General features: G+C 43.6%; 2 protein-coding genes across 12 annotated transcripts; one reads left to right on the plus strand and one right to left on the minus strand.

Annotated features, from left to right (window-relative positions):
* Nucleotides 1–24: 24 nt before the first annotated feature.
* Nucleotides 25–4275, plus strand: Mov10 (Mov10 RISC complex RNA helicase). Its single transcript, XM_017073626.4, has 4 exons — nt 25–185; nt 243–379; nt 433–1301; nt 1979–4275. The coding sequence occupies exons 1-4, from the start codon at nt 159–161 to the stop codon at nt 3502–3504; spliced, it is 2559 nt and encodes an 852-aa protein (XP_016929115.3). The 5' UTR covers nt 25–158; the 3' UTR covers nt 3505–4275.
* Nucleotides 3927–27379, minus strand: LOC108009337 (uncharacterized). 11 transcript variants are annotated; one of them, XM_017073623.4, is made up of 10 exons: nt 27017–27379; nt 20826–21554; nt 10882–11273; nt 10053–10426; nt 9814–9942; nt 9191–9591; nt 7612–8485; nt 5178–5912; nt 4542–5111; nt 3927–4482 (listed from the first exon to the last, which is right to left on the minus strand). In XM_017073623.4, exons 2-10 carry the CDS (start codon nt 20968–20970, stop codon nt 4398–4400), a joined length of 3705 nt encoding a protein of 1234 aa, XP_016929112.2. In that variant the 5' UTR covers nt 20971–21554; nt 27017–27379; the 3' UTR covers nt 3927–4397. The 11 variants fall into 11 exon arrangements, with proteins under 11 accessions (XP_016929112.2, XP_016929108.2, XP_016929111.2 ...); XM_017073619.4 differs by lacking the exons at nt 20826–21554; nt 27017–27379 and adding an exon at nt 14574–15331; XM_017073622.4 differs by lacking the exons at nt 20826–21554; nt 27017–27379 and adding an exon at nt 14763–15330.
* Between the last annotated feature and the right edge of the window lie 259 nt (nt 27380–27638).

Here is a 27638-nt window from a genome sequence, read left to right on the forward strand (position 1 = left end):
CTAAGCGCGCAAGCTTAAACACGATTGGTCCTTCACTAGCCAAACCAACGGAACTTTAAATCTTTTTGTTGTTTTCCCCGAAAAGCTGCGCGGCTCTCTTCATTTTTGTTTCAATTTATGTGATTTAAAGCGAATAAACTACTTTTAGCAACATAACAATGCACGGACCAGAGAATTTGGAGCTGGTAAGTGGTTTTGGCTAGCTATAAGTTACTAGCAGGTTCTAAACATTGCTTTTACAGTTGGATCGCCAGCTATCGTATTTAGCCTGCAATGCAGCGAATTGGCTAAAAAAGAAGGAGACCACGTTCACTTTGGGGCCAAAAGCGCAGGAAATTGACTTGATTAATAAATATGACCCCCTGGAGAAGGAGAAAAGGTGAGTTTCTTGGAACAGTATAAGACACCTAATCTCACGCCAATCCCCTCCAGACTCCTATCACTGATGCGCAATTTGCCGCATTATCCGCCCAGTGCCGAAATGCTGGACGCTCTGACCACCGACTTTACCGACAAGGATTTGACCGCCACGAATGCCGTGTTCGCCGAGTATTTGGCCACCAAACGCCTGGAGTTTTACAACGTGTGCTCCGTGATGCAAACCCTGCTCACCATCGAGGATCTGTCCACCATGCAGCTGTACGCCCAACTGATCCAGAAAGATGTGGCAGTGCAGCGCGTGTCCAAACTCAGATACAAGATTGCTCTCAGCACCACGGGCGTGAATCCAGAGGATGTGGTGGCCATCAACCTGGACGAAGTGGTGCTGGTGCCCAAGTCTAGCCTGGCCGCCTCGCCACTGCCCAAGCAGCTGCTGCTAGCCCTGCTGCCCCATCCCCACGAGGGCCTCGAGTCGAAGGATCCCATGCGCCGCCATGTGGCCGGCGTGGAGGCGATCAGCCGCACCAACGTCCACATCCGCTTCAACCGTGGAAACTGCCCCAAGGAAGAGGACTTGCTCGGCCAGCGCTTCTATGTCATTATCCGATCCAGACGCACTCCGATGCGCTATATGTTTCGCGCCCTCAAGCTGCTCCAGGAGAGCCCCTTGATTCGCCGCTACCTCTATCCGTTCCCCAGCTGGTTGACCCAGATGGTGGACCAGTCGAGGATTCAGTTGCGCGACTGCGCGGTCCTGCCCAGATGGATGCGGGTTAACCCACCACCACAGCCTGCTCCTCCGTCTGCCATCGTCCTGCTGAACCCGACCATCAATTCAAACGTGGAACAGCTGCAGGCAGTGCAGAGAATTGTCGCGGGACCAAGTCCTCAGGGACCCTACATCTTGTTCGGACCACCAGGTAGGAATCAATCAAAAGTTATAATACCAAATCAGTCTACAAGACATTGACATTGTAAGCCAACCTAAAGTTTCTCTCTAGTAAGTATGTATTCATATGCAAAACCCAGAAATGCATACATGTTTGTATTGGTCATCGTAGCAATGTCTCTGATGACAGTCTGTGCTTAATTTGCAGAAATGAGTCCCGGCAAACAGTGTATGTACTTACACTTAGTATTTTGAGACAGAGAACTATTTCAAAATCAAATGTGTATGTGAAATGCACAATGTGTATATATGCTTACAACATAATTTTGGTATCGATTTCGATTGTGTTAAAATTGCATATTATTTTGAATAAACAGAGCGCGAGAAATGTCAAAGTTTGAACGCTTTGTTGAAGGGCAAAAAATGTTATCTCACCCTTCTATGAAAAAAAGCTAAATGTACTTTAAAATATTAATGGGATTGCTTTCTGAGCATTAAAAAAACCTTATCGTTTAAATGGCATATGTTATACACAGCTTTGCAAGTTTTTCCATGGAAAGCATATGTTGTTTCAAATATAATGATACAGAATTGTCATCGGTTTAAAAATCCCATTTAGATTCAGAGCGTAATGTTGCGGTTAAACAAGATTTTACAACAATTTCTTTTAAGTCTATATACAATTCATAACACTACTTAACTTTATAGGCACTGGCAAAACCACTACCATTGTGGAGGCCATTCTACAGCTGCGCCTTCAACAACCGCGAAGCCGCATCCTCGTAACCGCCGGTTCGAACTCGGCCTGCGACACGATCGCCCTGAAGCTGTGCGAGTATATCCACTGCAATGCCCGTCTCCGTGAGCATTTCGCCCTGCAGGTGATGCCGGATGCGAAGCACCAGTTGATTCGCCTCTTCTCGCGCTCCATTCACCACAAGGGACTGAAATCCGTGCCGGCACTGCTGTTGAAGAATTCCAACTGCTCGAAGAATATCTACGATCACCTTGGAGTTTCGCATATACTCGAATACGGCATCACTGTGGCCACTCTCTGCACCGTGGGACGCTTGGTCACCGACAATCTCGGCAAGCACAACTTCTTCAGCCACATCTTCATCGACGAGGCGGGCGCTGCCACCGAACCGGAGGCTTTGATCGGAATTATGGGGGTCAAGCAGACGGCGGATTGTCACGTCATCCTGTCCGGAGATCACAAGCAGCTGGGAGCCGTAATCAAGAGCAATCGGGCTGCATCTCTGGGATTGAGTCACTCTCTCATGGAGCGACTGCTCCGTTCCGATTGCTACAAGTTAGATGAGAACGGAAACTACGATCGCACTCTGCAGACGCGTCTGCGTCGAAACTATCGATCCCATCCGGAGATTGTCCGCGTGTTCAACGAGCTGTACTATAACGGCGAGCTAATTCCTCGGGCACCTGCTGCGGATGTGAACCTGGCGGCCAACTGGAGCCTTCTGCCCAATCCCCAGTTCCCGATCATCTTTCAGGCCACCCATGGAGTGACCAAAAGGGAGCAGCACTCCACTAGTTCATACAACCAGCTGGAGGCTCAGGTGCTCTGCTGGTATGTAAAGCGACTGATAAACGATGGCCTGGGAAAGGGAAGGACAGTCATGCAGGAGGACATCGGCATAGTTGCGCCGTATACGGCTCAGGGTAAACTGATCACCCAGCTACTCCAAAGCCAGGGACACCCCAACGTGGAGGTGGGCAGCGTGGAGACCTACCAGGGCCGCGAGAAGCCCATCATTATTGCCAGTCTGGTGAGATCCTTCGCCAACATGGGATTCATGCGCAATCCTCGCCGGGTGAATGTTCTCCTATCCAGGGCCAAGGCCCTGCTGATCCTGGTCGGAAATCCGGTCACCCTGCGTCATCACAGAGACTTCAAGAAAATTATCAAGGAGTGCAAGAATCAAGGCACATATGTCTACAAGAAGAAGGCTTCCCAGCAGAGACCGCAATTCCTGCCCGATATCGATGAAGATACTTCCGACGAGGACTCGAGCAGTGAGTATGAAGACGATGAGCTGACACCTTGGTATGCCAGGATGCCAAAAGACATAAGTGTGACTATGGACGAAGAGGAAACGCCCTTGTCCAAAGCCCAGGATGATCTTACAGCTTTAAGCAAGCAACTGGCTCAGTTATCCATAAAGAAATCGGACAGGATCGATGTCCACTCCAAACTGAAACTGCAGAACATGTGAGTTTGGGCTTCCGTATAAGCCGTAGATTAAGATTAGGTTAAGACAGACTCCGAAAAGTTCAAAGTAGTGGCATTGCATGCCCCTGATATTATCCTCTAGAAGAGAAGTAGTGAAACATGCCTGCTCAGAAAGCTCTTAATTTCTAAGCCTTTGCCTCTGTGAAACAGAAGTTTTTGTATTTTTTTATAATATAAGTTTCTGCTAACAAAAATCGGTTAATGCAGTCAAAGACTGCGTTTCGAAGAAGAATACCGAAGATATTTCATTTAATGGCCTGAAAATGAAAAGAGAAAACAATGTCATATAAGTTTTGTGTAAGAAATGGACTAACCAAATCCAAACGTATGAATTCTCATGAATGTTAGACAACTTCGACGTTTTAAACCAAGTTTTTTAATCAACCAAATCGATGTGAATGCGCATTATCGTATTATATATATATATTTAAGAAGTGTCTATATAATTAGTAAAACGATTACAAAATACAAATACAATGGAGTTGCTGCGTTAGGTTTTTGAAAAATGTTTAAAAATAGAATCGCTCTTGTCACGTTACATAATCCATATATATATTTTTTTTTCAACGCTCTACCGTTTAAATTCGTTCAGTCTTTGTTAATCAACAACTTTGTTAAAGTGTTTATTTGTTTACGTTGAGTTGCGTTTTTTGTTCGCTTTTTCGTTTTTTTTAAGCAATCGAAGTTGAGAAAATATGTTTACGAGAGAAATGCCAAGTTTAGTTCGATTAATTAAAGTTTGTTCGACATAAAACCTTTGTTTTGCATGTTTTGATTCGTATTAAAAATATATTATTTTTCTGTTTGTAAGCGGAGTTAACGATATCAGTAAACTGCTGCGTTTAACAACTACATTTGGTATATATTTTAGACCCCTTAAGATCGATCCAGGCAGTCGTCTTCGTCTTGGGGGCGAGTTTCTCCCGGGTTAAAGTGTTCCGTGTTCCGATTTCGAGGATTTCTGTGATTTGTGAGAGGTGTGAGTTACTGAAAAACAACGGCTACGTGGAGTTAATCTACAGTTTCACCCGCTTAACACCGCAGTCCATGCAGAAGTTGGCGCTCTTAATAATGAACTTCGAGCCACATGCATAGCAGAAATTCGACATCTTTTTACTTGTGCTCGTGGATGAGTTGCTCATCAGGGAGTGCTCAGATGTGGTGGGTGTCATCGATACACTGTTGTTGTTGTCGTTGTTGTTGTTGTAAGCTGGTGGGGATTGGGCCTGCTCCTGCTCCTGCTGCTGCTGGTATTTGTAGTTGCTGGTCTCCTGTTGCTGCTGCTGCTGGTAGTTGTAGTTGGAGGTCTCCTGCTGCTGTTGCGGATTCGGCTGCGCCGCAAAGGAGTGGTCGGATCCACTGCTGCAGGACTCGGAACCTGCCCCATTGTTGTTCCCAAAGTCTGGGGCAAAGAGCCGCTGGCGAGCCTTTAGGGTTCCATAGTCGGTTTGGGCCTGCGTGGAGGCATCCATCATACAGCCGGACAGCTTGGCACTGGCCGTATGCGGACGCAGGAGTCCCTGGCCACGAGGTGACCCCGTATGAAGTTCCGTGGAGCGCTGTCGCGACAAGCTATAGGGTGAGTTGCTACTGCAATTGGTATTTTAAGAGGCAATATATTAACATATTATGTTTTTTTTTACTAGGTGACCCTACCTTCCATATGCCGAATCCGAGCTAAGCTTGGAGCTTGCTCCGCGACGGGAACCGTGCGACGAGGACATGGGATAGCCATCCAGACTGCTCAGCTCATCCGAGTCCGCCGAGGGCGACGGCGTCAGTGGAGAGTTGGCCTTAACCTGATGATGCTGCTGCTGACCCTGACCCTGACCCGGACCCCCTGGGTTTGCATCCCTGAGCTCCTCGCCTCCTCGTCCGCCATTGTTGCCCACAATGAGCATGCGCCGCATGGAGACACTGGCCTCCTCGCCCATCTGCCGGAAATCGCTTTGCATCTGCTGAATCAGGTTCTTGGCATTGTTCAGCTGCACGTTGGGCGCCAAAGCGGAGCCGCTCGAGGATGGGGCCAGTCGATTGGTGGCCAGGCTGGCCCGATCCCCGGGCTCGTCGCCGGCATCCTCCGTGTCGCTGATCTTGCTGAACCTGGCGTGCTCCGGCTCGTTTCCGTTCTCGATGTGCAGCACATCGATGGGCGTCTGGGCGTTGCCGACCATGTGGCGCAATGACTCGGGCGAAATGGGCGAGCGGCCCTGGGCATTGGTCTCCGTCTCGATGCTAATAAAGATCTCCCGCTTCTGCTGGTGCTCCTCGGCGGCTGCCCGCTTCTCCAACTCCAGGCGGCTCTGCTTCTCCTCCTGGCTGCTGGCCCTCGAGGCATTCGACTGCTGGCGCTGCAGTCGCTCTTCGTGCATCTTGGGATCCTGTTGAGACCTGTGGGCGTGGTGATTGTCTTTAATCTTGGACTGGAGACCGTGTGGCTGTGCGCCAAGCTGTGTAGCTGTGACTGTCGTCTGTGGCGTCGAAGTCGCTTTCTGGAACGAGCGTTGTCTGCTCGTCGAGCGATTCATGAGGAACTCGCGACAGTCTTTGAACAGCGGGAATTGCTCGTCCTCATTCTCGTTCTCGAATGAGGAGAGGAACTCCTCGAAGTCGAAGTCGTCGAAGGTGGGCATGGCGTTGTGCACCATGGGCATGACCAGCGGCAGCGGATTGGCCAGCAGCTGCTTCTGCTGCTGCTGCCAGCACTGCTCGTCGTACTCCATGGAGGAGCGGTTGGCCTCGTCGTCCGCCGAGCAGCCTGAGGAGGCGTCCGCATCTTCGGGGGAAGCGTCGTACAGAAACTGGTTGCGTCCCAGTCGCATCTTGCGCTTCAGCAGGTTCCTGGCCTCGCCGGATTGCCTGCGCTCGTGGGTGATGGTGGACTGGGAGCTGCTCCGGCTGCGGCTCTGGGACAACTGCTGGGGCGTGGAGCTGGCGTCCGAGGATATGCCGCTGTTGACATGCAGATTATCGCAGGCGTTTATCAGCTTGGGATCTATGTAGTCGCCTGGAAGTGATGTTGTAACTGGTCCTCCCGAGCCAAAAGCCGTTTCCCTTCTGGGACCAAAGATGCTCTCCAGCTTTATGGGTGTGAGAGGAGCTGGAGGATTCATGTTCATCACTGGCTTACTACTGATGGGCTCCAGTCGCAAGGGAGTGGCCACCGGAGGATAGCTGGCCACCTCCTTGACCACACCACTTGGCGATTTCGGCACCGTCGTTGGAGTCAATGGAGGCAACTGAGTGGGAGTGCTCTGTCCCAGGCTCTTGGCCGAGTTCTGCTTACTCAGCGTGTTGCTCTTGTCCTTCTGCTCCTTGCTGGTCAACTGACTAGCGGCTGCCAGCTCCGCCGCCTTGGCATTTAGCTGCTCCAGCTCGTGTTCGTACTTGAGAAACACGGCCAGGGAGTCCGTCTTGGCCACATTGCGTCCGGCCTGGGATGACGGTTCGTTGCTCCCTGAGCCCACTGGCAGCTTGAGCAGCTGCTTACGGTTGGAGGCACTCGTATCCCGACGCACCACCCGCGGACTGTGGAAATCATTGCCGCAGGCTGCCCTCACTGGCATCTCGTCGAACTCCTCGGGTTTCAGGAAGTTGGTGGAGATGGGACCCTCATCGGAGAGACCCCTTTGAATGGTGGGGCGATAGTTAGTGGCGAACAGGGGGCGACTGTTTAGCATGGGCGTGCGACGGGGACCCCTAAGCGATGAAGTGCGTCGGAAATTGGAGGCCGGCGTGGTCTTCTGGGCAAGCTGCGCTGGCTTAATCGTCGACGTGGTCAAAGAAGTGGTCATGGCTATACTGGGTGTAGGTGTTTTTGGTGTTCTGATGGTAGTGTTTGTAGTTGTGGTGGTGGCGGTCACCTCCTCCTCCGGCGGCGGCGTGCTGGGCGAGCAGAGCTCCTCCAGCTGTCGCTTGGCCGAGAGGAAGGGATCGTATTTGTCCCCCAGGCCGCTGTTTAAAAAGAGATTGTAATGGTTTAAGAATAGTTGTAAAGTTAGTTTATAAGAAACCACCCATTTGTGCTCTGTCTGGCTGTCGTCTGGGGAGGATTGGTAGGGATTACTTGACTCATATGTGGTATACAAACCTATTCGAACGGCGCTTGGAATTAGGAGCAGACTTGATATACATAGTGCCATTCTCATCCTGCTCAAGAAGCACCAGACGGCGATTGACGTTGCTATTCTGTTTGGTCAAAGGGGGCAGCTTCAGGGGACGCTCCTCTTCCTTTTCCTCCTCCTCTTCCTCCTCGTCCTCGTCCTCGTCCTCGTCCTCGTCCTTGTCCACATCCTCCTCCTGCTCCTGTTCCCGTTCGTGCTCCTCTTCTTCATTTTGTATTTTCTCCCTCGATTCAGTATTCTTCTTGGACATCGACTTGGCAAGCTCGATCAAGCTGACAACTCGGATTATAGGGTCCTCCCTCTCTTCATACTCATCCTCCAGATCACTGGTGTAGTTATCAGGTTCATCTGTCTCCGCCGCTTCGTACTCCTCCCTCTTGTTACCCAGCTCTAGTTTTGGGAGAACCGTCTGCCCCATGGACTGATTAATGGCCTCCAGACTCTGCCTTAATGCTGGCATGGGCAAAGCTCGCATAGGTTCAGAGTTGCTGATCATTTGGGCAACCTGACCTGATCTCTTTGTGGGTCGGCGCACTGTGCGCATGGTTGTGGCCTCCAGTTTGATCTGGATCTCCGCCCTCGGGGAATCCTCCTCGGATCCAGAGTACACCTTGCGTTGCATTCGCTGCAGGGGCACCAAACTGGAGTCCAGGGATGCAAACTGGACGTCCTTGGACACCACAGAACCCTGTTGCAACGCTCTGAACTCCAGATTGGGACTCTCCGTGGTGCAAATGCGTCGACGTGCCTGTTGCACCAGCGACTTGGAGGAGCGGTGTTTGGAGGCCAGACCAGCGATTTCCTGGTCATCCATCTCCACATTGCAGATGGGCTTGCCGCCTTGAAAGAAGCAGCATGGAGGATGGGATGTAGGGAACTTGGGTTAGCCTGAGTTTTACTTAGTGGAAAACCTAAACATTCGGAGGTTTATATTGCTCATGGGGAATAAGTTTATTTTGAACTGATTCAAACTATGTCCAATTTAACTTTTATATCTTTTTATAGAATAGTTCTAATAGAAAAGATACTTTTAAAGATTTGTTAATGGATTTGTTTAGGTGGATTGGGATTGATTCTTACGATCTTTTACATTTTAACATTTACTCAGTCTTACACCCAGCAATTATGTATACAAAAATTCTTAAAAGTTTTTTAAATCTGAATGATTGATCTAATCTTTTTAGGTCTTAAGACGAAAAATCTCTTCAATAATTATGTTTTTTTTTAAAGAACTAACTAATTTAAATAGCCCTTCAACCCATCTTCCTAGCAATTATGTTTCTACTTGGATACCCTTGACTTCTCTACCTAAAACTCATAAACATATTAAAAATCCAAATAGATGCACTTGCCCCGAACAACGCCTTGACTTAATGCATCGTTGATCTTCCGAAAGCGCGCACTAATTAACGATCATGAAATGGTTCCGGGTTCTTAGATCTTACAAGATGTAGTGTCTCAAATTAATTGGAAGACTGCATGCCACTTATAAGAGTGGAAGGGGTCTCGAAGAGATTTCCTAATCCCAAATCAGAACACCCATACCTTTGCGCTTGATCAACCCATTGAGCTCGTCGAAAGTCATGGTTACTTGGGGAAGATGGGGCAAGCTGATCTCCCTATCACCCACATCGATTTTATCCACTTTGCATCCGCTCCTGCGGCGTCCGGCTGGTCGAAGAACTGGCGCCTCCACGCAGTCGAGCTTGGCCAACTGGTGGGCATCTCCAGTCCTAAGTCGCTCCATGGTATCGTCGATTTCGCTGCAGGATTCTGGCTTGGATCGCTTGGAGGGTCGCACTAAAGCACGTTCCCTTGGAGGTGGTGAGGATGGGGGGTCCTCATGGTACAGGCTCACCTGGTTCTGGGTGACCGATGAGTTCGCTTTGCCACGACCTCCTCCTGATCCTGCCGAGGTTCGGGGTCTTGCAACTTGAGTTTGGGTGCTGAGGATCATTTCGAGGAGGATGAGTGACGATCGCTGATCGGAGGACTAACTACAGTGTGTTGGAACTAAACGACGGTTTCTAAGGTGGCTGTCAAATGGTTGCGGATTACGCTTTACGGGATTACGGAACTAATCAACGACGACCAGAAGAGCATCGGGGGTTAGAACTAAATATCTAGTTTTGGGATCTACAGAGATCTGGATAGAACCTTCTACTCACTTGTCACTGTGTACGGACGAGGTCATCGAAAGGGACATCATACTTGGCTTGGGTGCCGCGATCTCTCCCGCCTCCAGGAGCTCCTCGTGGTTTCCAGAGTACTTGTCCCGGGCCAGAGATCTCTTCGTCCTGTCAAACATTGCAGTTGTATAAATAAAAGCAAATAAAATGGGAACCAGAAAAAAAACAAGAGTGTGAATTAACAAAGATCGGAATGTGTCAACTGAGTCCAGGCTTACTTCAGATTGGGAGGCTTGTACTGCTTCCTGGCCTCCAGGCGCTCCTTAGCCTTGCTGGTCTCCTGGCTATTGGTGGACTTGATGTTGTTCAGGATGGCCTTCTCCTTGCACCACTCCACGTGGCGGTCGAAGGCCTTTGGATTGAAGGTGCGTTCGCAGTGGGGACAGCGATCGCAGGCCGGTGCCTTGATCCGCCTGGCCAGCGATCTCTCGCGGACCAGGGGAGCAGCCGGAGCAGCAAGTGGTCCAGCTGGAGCCTCTGGCGCCGAGTTGGAGGAGAGTGTGGAGGCCGCCTTGCGCAGAGAGGCGCGGGCAGTGGAGCGAACCATTTCGGACTGCGACTTTCGACGAACTGGCTGAGGTGAGTTCACCGGCTGGAAGGGGTTGAGATTAAAAATTAAGTTGGAGCAGTTTATCTCTTAAAGATTAGTTTGCAGATTAAGATTACGACTGTTATAAAATAATAATAAAACCCTAACCCTAAGATAAACCCACTTATCTTTGAAATATATACCATATTGTGAGATTATATCTCCAGGATATTGTTTTTACTTAATTATAATTGTAATAGATTTCTTTGATATTGATGTACTCGAAAATGGTATTGAGCATTCTACGCTTCATTTATTTATGATTTTTAAACTTGAAATTAAAAGATTGCCATGTTGGAACATTTGGCAATCGAGAATTCTTATTACATAAAAAAGATCCAGTTTTTAAATTTAATAGAGGTTTATATCTACAATGAAGAGCCTACGCTTATCTATATTTAAAAAGCTGTTGGCTCTTTATAGAATACCTTTATTCATGTGTATTGCCAAGTACTCACCTCTGGTGGCGCAGCATTAACCGATGTGGTCATTGCCTCGCGACTGGAGGTCGGAGGAGAGGGCAATCCCGCCGTGCGTTCCGCATTGGGGAGGCCAAAGTTCTTGGGCAGCACGTAGGTGGACAGAGCGGTTCCGTCGCGCCGTTGTCTCGAGGAGTCGAAGATCTTGCGCTTCTTGGAGGACTTCTCGCAGATGACGACGTGCTTGCGCAGGGCGTCCACGACGAAGGTGCGGCTGCAGCAGGGGCAGGGGGTCAGCTGCTTGGCCTGCTCCGGGACGTACTCCGGCACCGGAAGGGATGAGCCGGAGGTCAGTGGTGGCGGGGGCAGCGGGTCATCCTCCGCGCCCCGCATCGGTTCTTCCGCCTCGGGATCCGTGGTGCTGCTTGTTGCTGTGTCAAAAGGATGGAGATAAATATATTGAGAACCGAGTTTCGACTGGGTTTCAGTTAGCTACGAGCACTTTGGCAATGTTTGTTAGATGGGGTGAGGGGTAAAAAATAGAGTATTTCCCAAAGTTAACGAAACAACAACGGAAAGGAGAGGAGTAGCAAACTGGGAGTCGTTTTTTAAATTCATATTTAAATCAAAGCTGGATAAATTTGATCACGACCACTTTTTTACAATTTGTAAACAAATGTAAGTGACCATTTAAAAATGTAAGACAATTACCCTTAATTTAGAAAAGGGGGCGAATTTTTATAATTAATGGAGAATATTTTTGTTAGTGTATACTAGGGACATACATAGTAAAAACCGGGTTTAAAATGGCATTATAAAAAAATGAAAAAAAAAAAATGTTATTCCAAAGATGATTTAAAAATATGCGAGTTAGCTTTTGCTAAATGATATTCTTAAACAATATTGTTGTTTCTTTCTGTGTAACTGCGAACTTGGTAAACCCCATGTCCAAAATAAAAGGGCTTGGCCTCTGCAGGGAAAGTTCGGCACTAGGAAAATCCCAGTCACTTTCCCGAGGAAAATGGCTGCCAGCCAAGTGAAAAACATTTGTTGGCAGATTCATGGTCGATTGTTTTTTCAGGCGACAAATTGTCTGTCCCACTAATAAATTCCCCAAAAACGCAGATACAATGGAGCAATCCCAGTCCCACAAATGTGTATAGCTATTATTTCGGTTCGTCTTTGGCGATCAGCCTATAAATTGTTTTTAATCTCCTCGCCGCAGACTGATGAAATGTAGTTATGTCCGATTTGGGCAACTGGTCTCCGCCAAAACTCTTTGGTTTTTGAAACGTGGGCGAGAATTGTATCTCGAAGATCAAATATATGGTATCTCTTGGATGGCAGGTGGTTCTGCACACGTCGGCCCACGATTGCAGTACTTTTGATTTATTTTCTAATGTTCATATTTTAGTTAGTTTACTTTAATTGCTTAAGAATTCTGGAAATATTTATATTTGGGTAGATTTTGATAAGGGTTCTCTTTTGTAGATGTTTCATATTCGTTATATATTTTATATTGAAAGTTTAAAAATTTTCTGCTTATTAATTTAATTATTTTTTAATATTAAAATATAAAGATGCTAACAGTCTGTTCACACAGAGGGGGGTTTCCCTTCTTCAATTTTTTCCCATAAGTAGTACATAGGCTAGAAAAAGGCGGGAAGGAGTTGGCCCACAATAGTTTCTTTTTTTATTTTTTACTGAATGGAATTGTCATTCTTGACCCATTCGCTATTAATAATGAAGAAATCATTGGCCACTAAAAACATTCCACAAGCTAGTGTTGAAATTGTACCCTCTTCGGTTTCGGTTTGATTATGCCGCTCACCTGTTTTTACTTCAGCGATTCTCTATGTGATTGTGTGTATTTGAAGCTAATTTAAAAATTTTTATGGTAACGCCTTCCAGCTCCAAAATATAAGGACTTTGCCTATAGTTATCGTGATGACTGTACTTTTCTGCTCGTTCTGCTCATTAATTGTGGGGCTAAAAGTAGACTGACTATAACTGTGCTGCAAAAACCAATCTCCCGCTACATTGTGTGGGCATTGGGGAATGATAATTAGAAGCATCAATGGAGGCGGCCACTACTTAATCACAGAGACGGAGGAAATCCAATTATAATGGGGGAGCTAGCACCCGCGAACTGGCAGTCAGAAAGCGATTACATCAATCAGCGACACGCACAGACATGAGCAGCAGAGTTTCCGCAACTTCTTGAGACTTCTATGTCGTCTCATTTCCATTGAAATCAATGCAAAGTCGTGTGTTACGCATAATATTCACAAACATACACAATCCACACAGCGATGAGAAGTGGGTGAGCTGTACTATCTGTCTATCCATCTGTCTTGCGTTAATGATGCTCCTCCGAATATGAGAATGAGATATATGCACATGCATTATGTGCATCCACTTGAGATATTTAAAAATAAAAACAGCAGGTCCCCTACCCACCATTCCGATCGGATCTTTAGCAGATCCCGAGCGATGGAGCCAAGGGATTTCTTCAAATGGTCAAGAGTTTACTAGATCAAAAGTTGAAAGCCATTGAGGCGAGTGATGAATGCCACTTTAAATCCAGTCGAATATGGTCGTTCTGCCTGCGCAATCCCTAGCCCATCTTTCTATTTTGTTAGTTGCTGTCTAGTCTTAGGCATTTCCATATTTTGTTGTCTCTGCGACTGACTGGCTGGTGGTTGGGCAATCTCCATAAGCCACTTAAGTCTTCAGTGGGCCCATAAATGCGGTTGTGTGTGCAATATGCTAAAAGTGTAGTACAAACAGTTTCCCTGTTCCCAGACGAGGTTGCTTTCAGGTTCTTGGCTACGCTTTGAACTCTCAACTCTTTGACACCCGAGATGAATGGCCATGGAAACCAAAACCGAGGACCTGGCACCTTGGAGAGGGTAAGCTGGGAACCAGACTGGTTTGCACTTGGAGGAAAAAACTGGACTTAAGTTCGGAATTCAGATTTTATGTGTTCCAAAAAGAAGGTATAGGTATAAGCACCAAAACTTAAAAGCAATACTCAGTTCATAATTTTCTGGAAAAAATACAGTTTGAGTGTATTCGTTTTTAACACAGATTTTGCTCATCTTGTAAAGATGTTGAAAAAGACAGACAATAGTACATAACTATGTGTAATTAAAGTTTTATCTTTACGACCGCTTTCAATTTAAATTAAGCATTTTTAAATCATTTTAATAATAACAAAGAGCTCTTTCTTATCGCATTTTAAGCTACATAACAACAAAAACCACAGAGCTAGAAAAAAAAGGTTTTTAGAACTGAAAAATTTGTCACAGAAACTTATGAACTATAAGCTAATCATTTCCAATGATTCATGGTCAACTTATTTGAAAACCATAAGACTTTTTTTCTGGACTTAGGAATTATTCTTGACCCCTATTATTCTTTTTATAGTTAATCTCTTGAGTCACTAAAATAGTTCAATCCAAGCATAGACCGATTAATCAAAGCTTTGTTTTTGAGTTCCATTGAGGAAAACCGAAGGTGACATCAGTTTCTAGCTGGGAATTGATAAGCAGAAGGAGTCAACCAAAAGGTCACCATGGAGGGGAGATTAGACAATTGGAGCAGATGTGGGTGGCAGGCGGTTTAGCTGGCTGGAATTTCCCCCACAGCTTTCACCACAGAGCAATTTGGGTGGAAACGAAAACGGTGCATTTAGCAGAAATTAGTTGTTAATTAGCATTGAAAATTACTTGATTTAATTGGTGTTTCAGTTGTTTTTGCTGTAGGATTGGCATGCAAATGATTAGACGGACTGTTAGTGGCCACATCGATCTTATTAACAACAATTACGATGCGTTGCCGCTGATTGCCTGGCTTATTGTTAGTTAATGTGGCTGATGCTTCATCTTCGATTGCTGCTGCTGCCTCATCCGACTCACTTGGCTTAACATGGGCCAGCTTTTTGCTGTTTCTTCTGAGGGAAAATGTGTTGCGAACGCGCGAAAACGTTGACAGCTGTTGCTGCTGCAGCTTTGGCTGCTGCAGCTGATGCAGCTGATGCGCCTCACTAAACTCCAACGAGTTGAAAGAACTTTGCAGCGGCTGCTGCTCGAAAACGTTAATGTTGCTGTTGCTGTTGCTGCTGCTGCTGCTGCTGCCATTTCCATTTCCACAGACGGGCCCATTTCCATTTCCATTTTCATGCTCATTTTCCTTTTCATTGCTGAAATTGAGCTGTCCATTTTCACCGGCGAGCAGATCGTTTAATTGCTGGTACTCCTCATAAACGATGCGACTGTGTCGCTTGTTGATCTTGCCCAGAGGCTGCGGCTTCTGGGATTTGGATTTGAAGATCTTTTGCCACATCTTCTTGCTCATTGTGAGGCGGTTTATTTCGGATTTATTTCTGATTTATTTCGGATCTATTCACTTCTGTACGCTATGTATGAATCCATTTCACCGAACCACTTCCAACTTCGAGGGAACTTCACGCGCCGGCTTCTCGTGCTCAACTGAACGGCGGCAGCGGCAGACACCCGCCAGCAACACAAAGCTCCCGCAGCAACATGTTGCCCGTGTGAGCGACTTTTTTGCATGGCATTAAAAATAGTTGCACTCCAGTTTTGGCCCGAGTGTGGGTGTACGCTGCCATCTACAAAGGCCACGATTCTCGCCGGATTTCAGTTGTCTACTGGCGGGTTCCCCCTGTCTTTACGGCTGATTTATTTAAAGCCGCCGCCGCTGGCGACGTCAAATGTTGCTGAACCCTCGACTACTTGGGCATTATTCAGTCTCTGAAGGAACGGCTGTCCCACTCCCGTTTCCAAATTGAAATCTCGCCCGCTCACCCCACCCTCAGTCAATCAGTTGGCTCTAAGCGACTTCAAAAGAGAGCCCATTTCCTGGGCGAATGGGAATCTGGGTGTTGCCCCCACACATGTGCAATTATGTCCACTTTTGGGGCATGAACAACATCCACTTACCGCCGCTGCCGCCGTTGCATAAGTGTGCCAAAAAAGGTAGACGCAACATTTGGCGACCTCAGCAACATGCGGCGAGTTGCAGGCGCTTCACATAAATAAACAGCTGGCCGCAGAGTTGGAGACACTTTCGGTGGAACTTAAATAAAACACGGGCACCACAGCTGGGGGAATCGGTTTGCTATGGGGATTTAATTTCATGCCTTGGAAAGAGGGTCTCTTAATCGGGAAAATGTTCTTTGAGACGATAATAAAGCTTTTGAAAGTTATACAGTTTATTGTAAAGTAAAACCTGGTTGTTTATTTATCCTTTAATATGTACCAGGTCCTGATTGAATATCAAATTTATTGATTTTTTTCAAGTTTCTTTAGATGAAGCCAGTTTTATTGGCAATATAGATTTATAATATCGTTAGGAACTGCAACAACTTTAAGTGAGATCTTGGTTAAGGTTATACAAATTGTGAATCCATTTCATCCAAGTCAAGTGAGAAAATTTACTCCTATTACCTAAAAAACATCTTATCTTTGTATACTCGATCGTAGAGTAAAAAGGATATAATAGATTCGTCGTAAATTATGAAGGAAGCGTTACCGACTCCATAAACTATATATGTCCATATGTCTGTCCGTCCGTATAAACTCTGTGCCTTGCTCGCACTTACTTATTATCGCATAGTCAGAAACAAATGCATAAATGACTATATTTTAAGCTTGGGTTTAGGTGATCTTAAGACTCTATTGTGTGTCTTTGCAGGGCATTCCATATTCGATTTTCGCCTTCGTCAACTTCGCTATATTCGTATCTTCTTTCCATCTCTTTTCGCTGTTTCTGTTTTTAATTGAAATGCGAATGCACTTTTGAGTATCGCTCAGCCAAACGATCCCCATTTGTTGGGGCTATAAATCTGTGTATATGTATTGCAGCATCCGCTGACGTCATCGGGCAGGGGATCTCTCTTATGCAAGTTGCCTTGACACAAGACCAAAAGTTCGATTTTCGCACGTGCCAAAGGCGAAGTCATGAACTTGAGGCTCGACCCAACCTTAGTTATGATATTTATATCTTGTTTATCGAACCAACAACTTTCCCTTGAAGGGTGGAGTGTAGAGGGTGGGATATGGGTGGTTTTCCTTTGGGGTGTAGGCGGCATCGTTTGTGGTCGCCCACGCGTCGCGACTTTGAGTCTTGGATAATCTCTTATAATTGTCACGCTTCGAGAGCGCCAACGAAAATAGAAATTCTGTTGCAGTTGCATACGGTCGCTGTTGCATATACCTCGCTCTGGCGATTTTCACGGTGCAGCATGAAGCCCTCAGGAAATGCGTGTGCTCGAAAGGGGCGCGTGCTTATAAATAGTCAAAGTTCTAGAATCTAGATGATGTGCGGATGGCGTTTTGGGGGCAAGGCGGCGACACGACCGAAAAACTATATTTTCAAAGTGAACTTAAAATTTTATGTTTCCTATGCACTGCTACAAATATGGGAGTTTAAATAGATTAGATTGTAGATAGATTATTTAATCAACAAATGTTAGTTTCTTTGTGGTTTCAAGGAGGAACTATATTAATTTTTTGGGTATGTGATATCATAATTATAATATAATATAATATTTTGCATTCCAAAACGTCTTTCAGTTCTCTCAGGTGTTTGCTATTACGTATATTCCAAAAGATCCACAATAGTATGGTAAACTATAGTTATAGTCTTTTTACAACTTTATTTTAATATTAAGGTGTTGAGCACATAGGAGTGCATTGAATTGATGGACCAAATTTGAAGTTCTCATAGGACCAAGTTCAGATGGGTTTTACTACTCATCAGGAATCTGCTCCCAAGATCTATAAATATTGCGCTAGTATATTAGGGATTTTTCCGATACTGCGCACTTGGCGACATTTCCGAGACCCCTGAATCTTCACCTGCCCCTCTCTTTCCAATCGAGCTATGTTCCTTCTCCCTCTGCCAGCCAGAACACACTTCACATATCAACAACATAGGGCCGTCGATTTTCCACTAATTAAGTTCTATTTCTTCCAGTCGTCAGTCGCCCATGGGTGCGCGGCCCCCTATCGCCCCTCTGTCATCTAATGAAACCATTTCAGTTCATTGGCGCTGGATGTTTCTGTTTTTTTCTCAAAGTTTAAGTTTGCTTCCCTCGAACGCATTTTGCAGATTGCACAATTTTCCCTCTGTTTTTTGTTTCTGTCTTCGGTTCTGTTTGTAACTCAGTGAGTTCCGAATGTTGTTGCAACAAATTGAAGTTGATTTGTTTGTTGTTGGCAGTGCTGATTGCCTTTTAGAAAGTGTGAAATACTTTTGTGTTTGTATCCAATTCGATTTTGTGTGTCTTCAGCTTTTCCAACTTTTGTTTTGCATTGGGGAGTGTGAGGAGAACTGGGCCGTTAATTGAGGTAGGTAATTTCCAATCGGATTCGGAGCACATTCGATCGATAGGTGAAGCCAAACGATTAGCAATTCAATTTGGGAGGCGCCTGGGCTCCAAATGTTTTTCAGCAAATCAAATTAAAATTTGAAAGGGTTAAGTGATTTCATGTGTGGAATAAAATGAATATGATGATAATCGATTTGCATAAAAATAAAATAAAAGATTAAATAAGATTAATATTTAGCATAATTAAAACTTTTAGGGTTTAAAAATTTAGAAATTATTGATTTAGTTAAGAATTACAATATTATAAAACTATCATTTTACGCTTTTAATAAATCCTCTAACATAATACAAATATATTTAATTATATCTAAATTCAAAAACTTTATACTGCGAAAAACCAAAAAAGTAGTAGTTACCTTCCGCACGGCAACACTGTTGAGAGCTACATTTCAGAGCTTTATCAAGCTTTTTGGAATTTGCCGGCTTTCAGCGGATTATTTTCAAAGTTTGTTAGCAAATAATGGTGGCCACAGATTTGTAGCCACTTCAAATGGTATTTTAATTGGAAAACTGCAATTCATCAGTGTACAAATTTGTCAATGGCAGAACTCATCCCAAACAGAAAAGTGACTTGCAAAAGAGTTTGGAAAACAGGTTTTTGCGAGTCACAATTAACACCTCTGTATGAAATGCCAATACAAAACTGGTTGGGTTGATTTTGACTTTGGTATGAATTCTATCTTTGTATGAGATTCGTAAACAGCTTGTGCCACCTAAATGTGGTTCAATGTCAAGGAAATTCAGCGGATTAGCGGCGGATTCAGAGAGAGGTAAGTCATTTTCGAGTGGGCAGAGGGAAGTGGGTCAAATGCCGCCAACTGGCGCTCGTTTAGGCCATATTTATTAAGACTGGCCATTACTGTCAGTTGGCAGGGCGACAATGGAATACTCGTAGTGCTTCGAACTTATTTGCTAGCACTATCGGAAACTTGTTAAAACTGGCACGCAAATCTGCGGCCAGACGTGACTGACATGGCTAAAACGGATTGGAAATCCGTCGCAACGCCCGATTTCTGTCAGGCAGCTGGCATATTTATCTGCCCTATAAATATGGCCCATAAGTAGCTATAACTCGAGCTAGGCTTTTTGTTCTGTCAATCTTTAATTGAATTATTCTTGATTGCTGCGCAAAAGACACTTTGGTTTCCAGTTTAGTTGAATTTCTTGTTTTGGGGCTTGTCTTTAATTTAATTAAAATTTATTTGATATTTTGTGTGTTTTTGGGTTCATTAGCTGCTTACTGCAAATGGAAATTGACATAGATATGTCAGTTGTTGTTGTTGTCAATTGCTTGGCTTCTGTTTTTTGTGTTTGTTTGCAGTTTTTTAAAATGCCTTCCACGTTTTCTGTGTTTGATTTGGTTGAAAGCTTTTTGTGCGTTTTCTGTTTTATTTTTTGCAATACAAAACATACTATATAGTATTTGCAATAATAACTGATGTCATCTGGGGGCCTTTGGGCGATAGAAAGCTGGGTTTTTTGTTTTATTGAAGCGGTTTCTTTTATTGAAAGGAGCTCGAAAAATAAATGCTTATATGTGTAGTTTTTACTGGTGGTTCAAAGTTTTTTTTTCACATCCGTTTGTTTATTTAAAATTGACTATAAAATTATTAATGTTACTTTTCAATTTGATTTCCTGTATTCTCCTCAACTTCTGTACTTTACATATTCATGAACGTGTTCTTTATTATTTTCTATATCCGGCGGATAATTCCTTAAAAATCTTTCACACTACACGATTTTATGGGTTTTTATAAAAATATTTAATAGCCTTAGCTTGCTCTCTGCTTTTCAATTTGAATACCATGCTTAGTTGGTCATAAAAAGTGACTTCATGCTTCATTGGGTTCATTATAAATTCAAATCCACCTTTTTCCCCCCTTGGTTTATTGGCCTTAAGTGGTTTCCTAAACACTTCCTCTAACACAGCTGGAGTTTCTTTGCCTGGGGCTGCATGCCAAGTGCTTTTCGGGGCATCTTGTGCGCCTGCGCGGAAGTGGCATGAATATTTGAGTATTTTGAATTAGCCGCACATTGTTTGCATTCATATTGTATGCATTTTTCAAAACTGCACATGAAAAAATGTGATTAAATTAATTGGGAACATGACTTTACACTGAAATTTTAAAAAGTTTTACAGAATACATACAGAAATGATTTTAACTTCGATTACTATTATGGATAAGTTGTAATATTCTTAAAATAAAAAAAAAGTGAAAAACAATGGGATCCTATTAAAGGAATAATAGTTTTTCTTACCTCTAAGGCGATGAAAAATGAAATATAGCTCATTATTATCAGCAATATCATAGTTATGGGTATATGAAATATGCTAACATTTCATCTTTATAAAATGTCTATCCATAAACATATGTGTTTTGACTTAATATATATATTTCCCTTTTTGATTTTGGTTGCTAACTAACTGTCGAAATGTAATCAATTGCTATAAGGTCGTTGTTAGGATGGAATTAATTTTTGTTTGTGTATGGAATCGATTGGCAAGCTCTTAGCGCTAGGGTTGTTTACAGTTGTAATTGGCTGAAGGGCCTCATGAATGGCTTACCAAAATCGAAGTGGTACATGGTGGGCATTTCGCGGGGCGTTGTGGTGCGCGTTATGGAGCTGTGGAGGTGCAGCAGGGGCGTGGGCGGCGGGGTGGCGATGAAGATCGGCTCCAGGGGCCTTCTGCTCTGATCCGAAGTGGCCATTTTCACATGGACACCACACACTCCGCCAGCGAAATTTATGCAACGAACTTGCTTTTAGTTTGGCTATCACTCTTCCGCTTGTTGGGTAAGTTAAAACGCGAACGCGTCTTTAGTCGCCGGCGTTTGAAAGCGCGCCAAACTCTATTTTGCTCCACATGCAAGTTTTTTCTTAGCTTTTCCCGTTTTGCTCGTGTTTTTTTCAAATGTTTTACTTAATATTCATTAATGATTTTGCCGCATTGCTAATTAATCATATTTCGTTTTCACTGCACTTTCAAAAAATAACACAAAAAGGCTTTGGAAACAGTTTTGCCTAATGTTTCTTTTGTTGTTTTCACAATATCTTTTTTTCATGCACGCTATTTTCGGTTTTTCGCGTTTTTATTGTATGATTGGTTCACATTTGAAATTCGCTTTGTTAGTCCCAAGTTTCCACCAAAATCCTATGGAAATGCGGCGGCTGGCAGACCCAAAATTATAGTCTGCAATTGCTGTTGGATATCCGAGAGGTGCAATTGGAGTTTGGAGCTGGGTTCCCCTTCTACGCCTCTTTAAAGTTCGTTGTCGTTGGTTTCTATGAAGATCTGCAAAAGGTCAGAGCGTGAGATATGAATTTTAAGCAACTTGTTCGGGAGAGTGGGAGATACTTCATTATAACTAGACATAGGCTCTTAGGTAAAACCACAAAAACATGTTTTGATCTTACAGAAACATATAACAACCTTGTCATAACAATAAAATCCTAAAACCCTCTTTATAGACTTAGGAGAATCTTATTCTCTTAGTTTTTTGTTCTGTACAAGATGACATAAGAAAAACCCGCATAATCTGTTGGATTGTTTTATCTATTGATTATAACCACTTCTGTGACGCTCAAACAAAACTGAAATAGCAACCAAACATTCACCATTGAGGCTAAGCTCATATTAGCTAATTTGCAAAAGTCCACAACGAATTTCAGAGAATATGATGAAATCGTCTAAACTTAGATTGCTGTTTTGCTTTTGCTACGGGGCTTGGCTCACGCAATCGCAAAAAAGGGGAAACCGAGTGAGAGTAAGGGTGATTGAATTGGTTTTCCTAATAAGCCAATTAATTACCGTTAAATTTTCGTTTCAGCCAGTAAAGTTTGCTTTCAATTCGCGATGTCTCCCGGTTTGTTGCGCAGTTGAAACGAGACTAAAAACCAAAAACACGGGAACCAAACTTTTGCTCGGCCCCTCTTAATTGCGAAATGAAAGTGAACATTAAAAGCAATTGAAGATCTTTTGTGTGTGAGCATCATTTCTCTTACAAGTTGCGGAATTTTCAAGTTCGAAATTCGCACATCAAAGGTCTTGAGAGAGAAACTTTTTAATGGGGGTATATTTAAAAAAAACCGATCGAAATTAGAGGGAATGAATCAAAATATTAGAAATATAATTATGACAATCAATAATTTTCAACCCCTTCTCATTAGAAGCAGCCAAGGCCAAATCTATTATAATAACAAACTCATTAGCAATCAGATAGTCACTATAATAAGCTGCCATTTCAACCCACACTTGACTGGACTAACCGAACAATGTTTTCTCCGACCTGAAGACGTCTTTATACATCCCGATAAGCTAATCTAACACGCTTGTCTATATCTATGTTAGGCGACAACTAAATCTATAAATCTTAATAGACGTCGACAGACTTCTCAAGATATATAGAACAAGTTTGTTGTTGGGTAATTGTTGGGCTCACTTGGGGCGATAAACTCGTTTCGATTTTTACATGTTCCCGAGTTAATTTATGCCCCTCCACCCCACCCAATTTACCAGTTTTCCGTCGGGCTCTACGCATAGATAAGGCCTCAAAATTTATGTAAGATTATTGTGCATAATGCGAGTTGAAAGGTTTGCCGCTCCCTCTCGGGTTCGATATATTCTCTCATGCATATGAAGTGACTTGGAACAGTCACTCTGACCATATTGGGATAGGGCTGCTGAGCGATTGAGGACGTGCTCTGAATCCATCCGGGAAATCAAGTGAGTAATGGCATTTGAGATTTCAGTTATTGGGGTTCCGTGCCCGTACATTCGCTGATATTAAGTTATAAGTGTATTATTAAAAAACCCAAAAACCACAGTCATGATGTGACTCTTTCAAACTGGTTTCCATATAAAGCTAATTTATTTATTTATCATTGTCCCAGCCACATTATCATCTTCATCATCACTTTTTGCCACCCACTCAAGTCATTCCAAGACGTTGACGAACTTTATCTTGATCTTACTTCATATGTATATCATTTATGCAGCTCCCACGCTTTGAAATTTCAAGCTTAAAGCTCACACATTTCAATTTAAATGTTGGCAAAGTGATGGGAGTTTCTTGAACTAAGTTTCGGATAGTCAGTAGTTACGAAAATAGCACAAAGGTATAAACTAGAACGAGAGCATCGAACCAGAGGCAATGTAAACAAAAACAAAAGCTCTGTCTCGGGTTTCCACTTTGGAATTTCTTTAAAGCTGTGACAGCTGTCGCGAGTCGCCTCCGAGTCTTAAAGTGCCCAAGTCTGGGGCCTAACAAGTGCAACACTGTCGTTCCATTCGGACAGGCTCACCTTCAGAACTGGCTGTTACAAACGCACTCTCGTAGACATACTATGTATATGCATCACTTTCGATTTGGCACAGTAACAAAGACACGGGCTCAGAATGAGTGGATTCTCTTGTTGCAGGTGAAGGTCGCATGGGTTCCAATCTGGTTCTGAAAAGGTGTCAGTTTACACAGATCTCTGGGACTGGGGAAGGGGTTCCTTATCGAACATGTGTGTTGTTCCCTTTTATCAGTTGCTGCTTGATAGGTGCAATAGGAGAAGAGTCCACAAATGTTGATCCTTTTATTTAGAGAGTTAATTATTTAATTAATTAATTAATTAATTATTTATTTATTGATGTTATTTATTTTTTTATTTCGATGTTGAGATAGGCTATCGATTTTACTTTAATTTCCTTTTTAAATAACAAGAACCTTAAGCTTACTTTTTCTTAACCCTTAAAATGTTCTTATATAATATCTATAATTTTTATCGATTTGTAAACTCACTTTAACAGTATCTATAAGTAGTATAAGTAGTATAACAGTATCTATTAAAGTGGTATTATCATTATTCATAGTATATAGATCTCCATTTGCATAGCTTGGGCATTAGAAAACTCATTGGCTAATTGAGTTAATCGATCGACATGAGCATTCGCCTTTCAGTGGAATCAATTAAAGTTGTTTTTCACTCTGCAGCTGCATTGTCGGGCAATTTGTCAGCACTTTAACAACCTGACTTATTGATTGCAAGCAGGGAAATGTGAAACCCGCCACCCTCAAAACCGCACTATTAGCGTGCAAAGTTGCACTCAAATTACCAGAAACCAAAAACCGATTAACCACACATGATAATCAAGGGAATCGTTAGGTTTTCATAATTAAGGCACCGTTTTTGGCCAATTTGAAAGCTTTCGCTGGGCCAGAAGAAAGCCGTAAAACGCAGTCACAGTCGGGCTATTCTGATTTTGCTTTGTTAGACGTGCTGATGTCATTTGGCAATCATCTCAGCTTGGTGAGTCTGTTTAGAAGTCGTCAACACGTCACTCCAGTCTGGTGCTTATGTGAAGGTTACCCAGAGTCAGAATCTTGAAACAAAACAAGGCACATTTTCAGAGGCTCCAAGGGGCGTGCTCGGATCGGATCTCAATTTCAAATTTCTAGAACCGACAACAAACGAGACTTTGTCAATACAACAATCGCATGTAAACCACTCGAGTTTGATGTTAATTGCGGTGTACTTACACATCACTTGTGTTCCCATCTGTACGTAGTACATATGTGCTTTTTATGCAAATCTTTTGCCATATCCAAAGGCAATGGAAAAGCATTTTCTGCTGCCGCTGTGATTGCCGTTTATTGGACTTTTTGGAGCGTTGCAAATATGCATGGCAAATAGCTTACCGACTGTGAAATACCCGTAGGCTTGCGTTTTTTGCTTTTCCCAAAAAAATACCAGGGGTATTGGGAAGTGAAGGGAAATTAATTAATTAATTTCGAGGCAAATAATGAGGGTTGGTATTGCATTCGTTAATAAACTTGGGAATATTGTGTGTAGACTTAGTTAGGATTGCTTACTGAGAAGTACATTACAAGAAATAAATCGTTTACTAATAGCTCTTCGTACAGGAAAGTTCACAAAAACCTGAGGCGAAGATTTTGTATTCGATTTAACGTTTTAATTTAAAATACACCTCTCAAAACTAAAAGGTTTTTGTCTACCTCTGCTCATCTCTATCTAGACTGCTTACTAATAGACAACAAGTAAGCTAAAGTTTTTGTTAACCTAGTCGGGATATGTTATTTATAGCTCTAACAATCTTACGTGTTCGATTTTGTTGTGTTACATCATGGGTATATATTTTGTCGATATAGACTACTTTTTAGTTGGCATAAAGTGAGCAACAGTTTTTAGAAACCAAGTCGGGATCTACTATTTACAGCTCAAACGATCTTACTTGTCCCATTTTTATGTGTTACAACTCATTAAAAGCCTTAATACTTCCGGCTAATACTTTGTTGATCTTTCCACATAAGCTATTCATGAGATATTCACCTGCAAAGTCGGTACTGCGTCGCGAAATTCCAAGCGATAATTAACAGCAAACTTAACGAGCTCAAAACAAATGTTTGAGAGTGACTGGGTCTCCACCTCCACAGAGGAGTCCCCATCCCAGTGGCCATTGCGAAGTACCGAGCCCCCCCTCCAAAATCAGTTACTTAGCCTCGATCTGCAATTAGCACACAAATGGCAAAGTGAGGAAAAAGCCATGAAAATGGGAAAACCAGAGTTTCCCGCACTCGTTTCGGGTTCTATCGATTAAACACTGAAAGGAGCAGCGAAAGTTCTGGAGAAACATGGGCTATAATGGTATAATGACGCCAGACATTAAAGCCGCACCCAGCTGGCCACTCGCTGGAACAAATGTCCTCCCTCTTGGGTGGTTGTTGGGTCGGACAGGGGGTTGCCATTGTTGTTGGGTGGCAAACAACTCCGCCCGGAGTGGTGGACTTCCATACTTGTTGTGACCGGCTGGCGGGCAGGTTGCCATGGCGAGAAATGCACATACGAGGCTCCAAACTTTTTATCTGACCGAGCGGGGGAACACATGCAGAAAAGGGTGCTGCCCCATTGATTGGCCCATTGCATGCCAACTTTTGACCAAACAAAGAAACCCATCAAAAAGTTCGGACACATCAAAAGTTTCTGCGCGAAATTGGAGCATGTCTGCCATATAACCTAGAGATATATGTATGTGCGCGGTCATATCTTATCTGCTAGATAAAATACATAATAGTGAGCAAAGAGTGAAAAAAGAGAACCTTATCGCTACGGTTGGCTTGGGTTCGGAATATCAAGATGTAAACATAATATGAGCCTTGGATATGCCATGGGAACCGAGGAGATTTCGATATGAGTGCTCTACAAATATATAGATATTTTGCGCATTAATTTTATAACGGGACTACAATATTATTCAACTCTTCTTCGATAACTTGAATCTAATACTAAGATAAGTATGTCTGGGAAGTATGGAAATATATCTATAATGAGTAGATGATTCAGAAATATGGAGATTATTAAAGAAGCAAAAGGTTGGATAATAAGAATACAAGTTTTTGATAGGAGAATAATCTTCCGATCAGTGGAAATAAACTATTATTTGTTTCCAACAGCTTAAAGCAAAAACATTACGATCTTTTCTTGAGAACCAGTTGGTTGTTAAAACAAGGTTCTGTTTACTTTCCTACAGCTAGGGTTTCCACCCATTCAAGCTGCCATGTATTTCAGGTCGTTTGTTTACCTTATCGATACTGAAAAACCTGCTAATGAACAATTCATGATGATGATGTTACTGCTGGTGACTAAATAATTGGCTAATAATATGCCATTTAACTTATCGCTCTCAAATCAACGGAATCCATGGGGACTCGAGTTACTGTTTCACCTGTATTTTGTTTGCTTGGAAATTACCTTGAAGTGCGCTCCTTTCCTATCGATGGCTAAGTAATTGAAATTCCGCAATGTGCACTCAATGAAAACCGCTTAGGTGGCTGAACGATGGGTTAATTCACTCCATATCATATCATAATGTAACACAACAGCACAAACAATCGCGAGGGGTAAAACGGAAATGCTGGTGGTAAAAATCGTTTGCAGGCGCCACCTCAATTCGATAAGAACTGCTTAGATCGGCGGTTAAAAGTGCAACTCTTTTATAAGAAATCAGGTTTTCTCCCCAATATTTTTACACATTTATGTTTCTTTTTGGAAGGTAACTTCTCACACCCGCGACGAGGGCGGCAGCGATTTGGAACGTCTCGGCGGTTCGACGAGCGCGTAGCGAATGAGCCGCCGCCAAGTGGGAACGCTCCACCTTCGCTCGGCGCTGCGTCGATGTCGGCGGCGACTGCGCAGTCGGAGGAGCTGCGTCTGCGTCACGAAAAGGTGAATTTTAACTTATTTCATTCGATTTTTGGCAACCCGGTTTGAGCCGAATCTTTCTGGCTGCCCGGTTTAGAGGGGTAGTAGTACTCCAAAAGTTCAGATGGCAGGGGCAGGAAGTCCGGGCTGCGTGGGCGCCCTCTTAAGGTGA

This window comes from Drosophila suzukii, chromosome 2R (genome assembly GCF_043229965.1).
Source record: "Drosophila suzukii chromosome 2R, CBGP_Dsuzu_IsoJpt1.0, whole genome shotgun sequence".
NCBI classification, from domain to species: domain Eukaryota; kingdom Metazoa; phylum Arthropoda; class Insecta; order Diptera; family Drosophilidae; genus Drosophila; species Drosophila suzukii.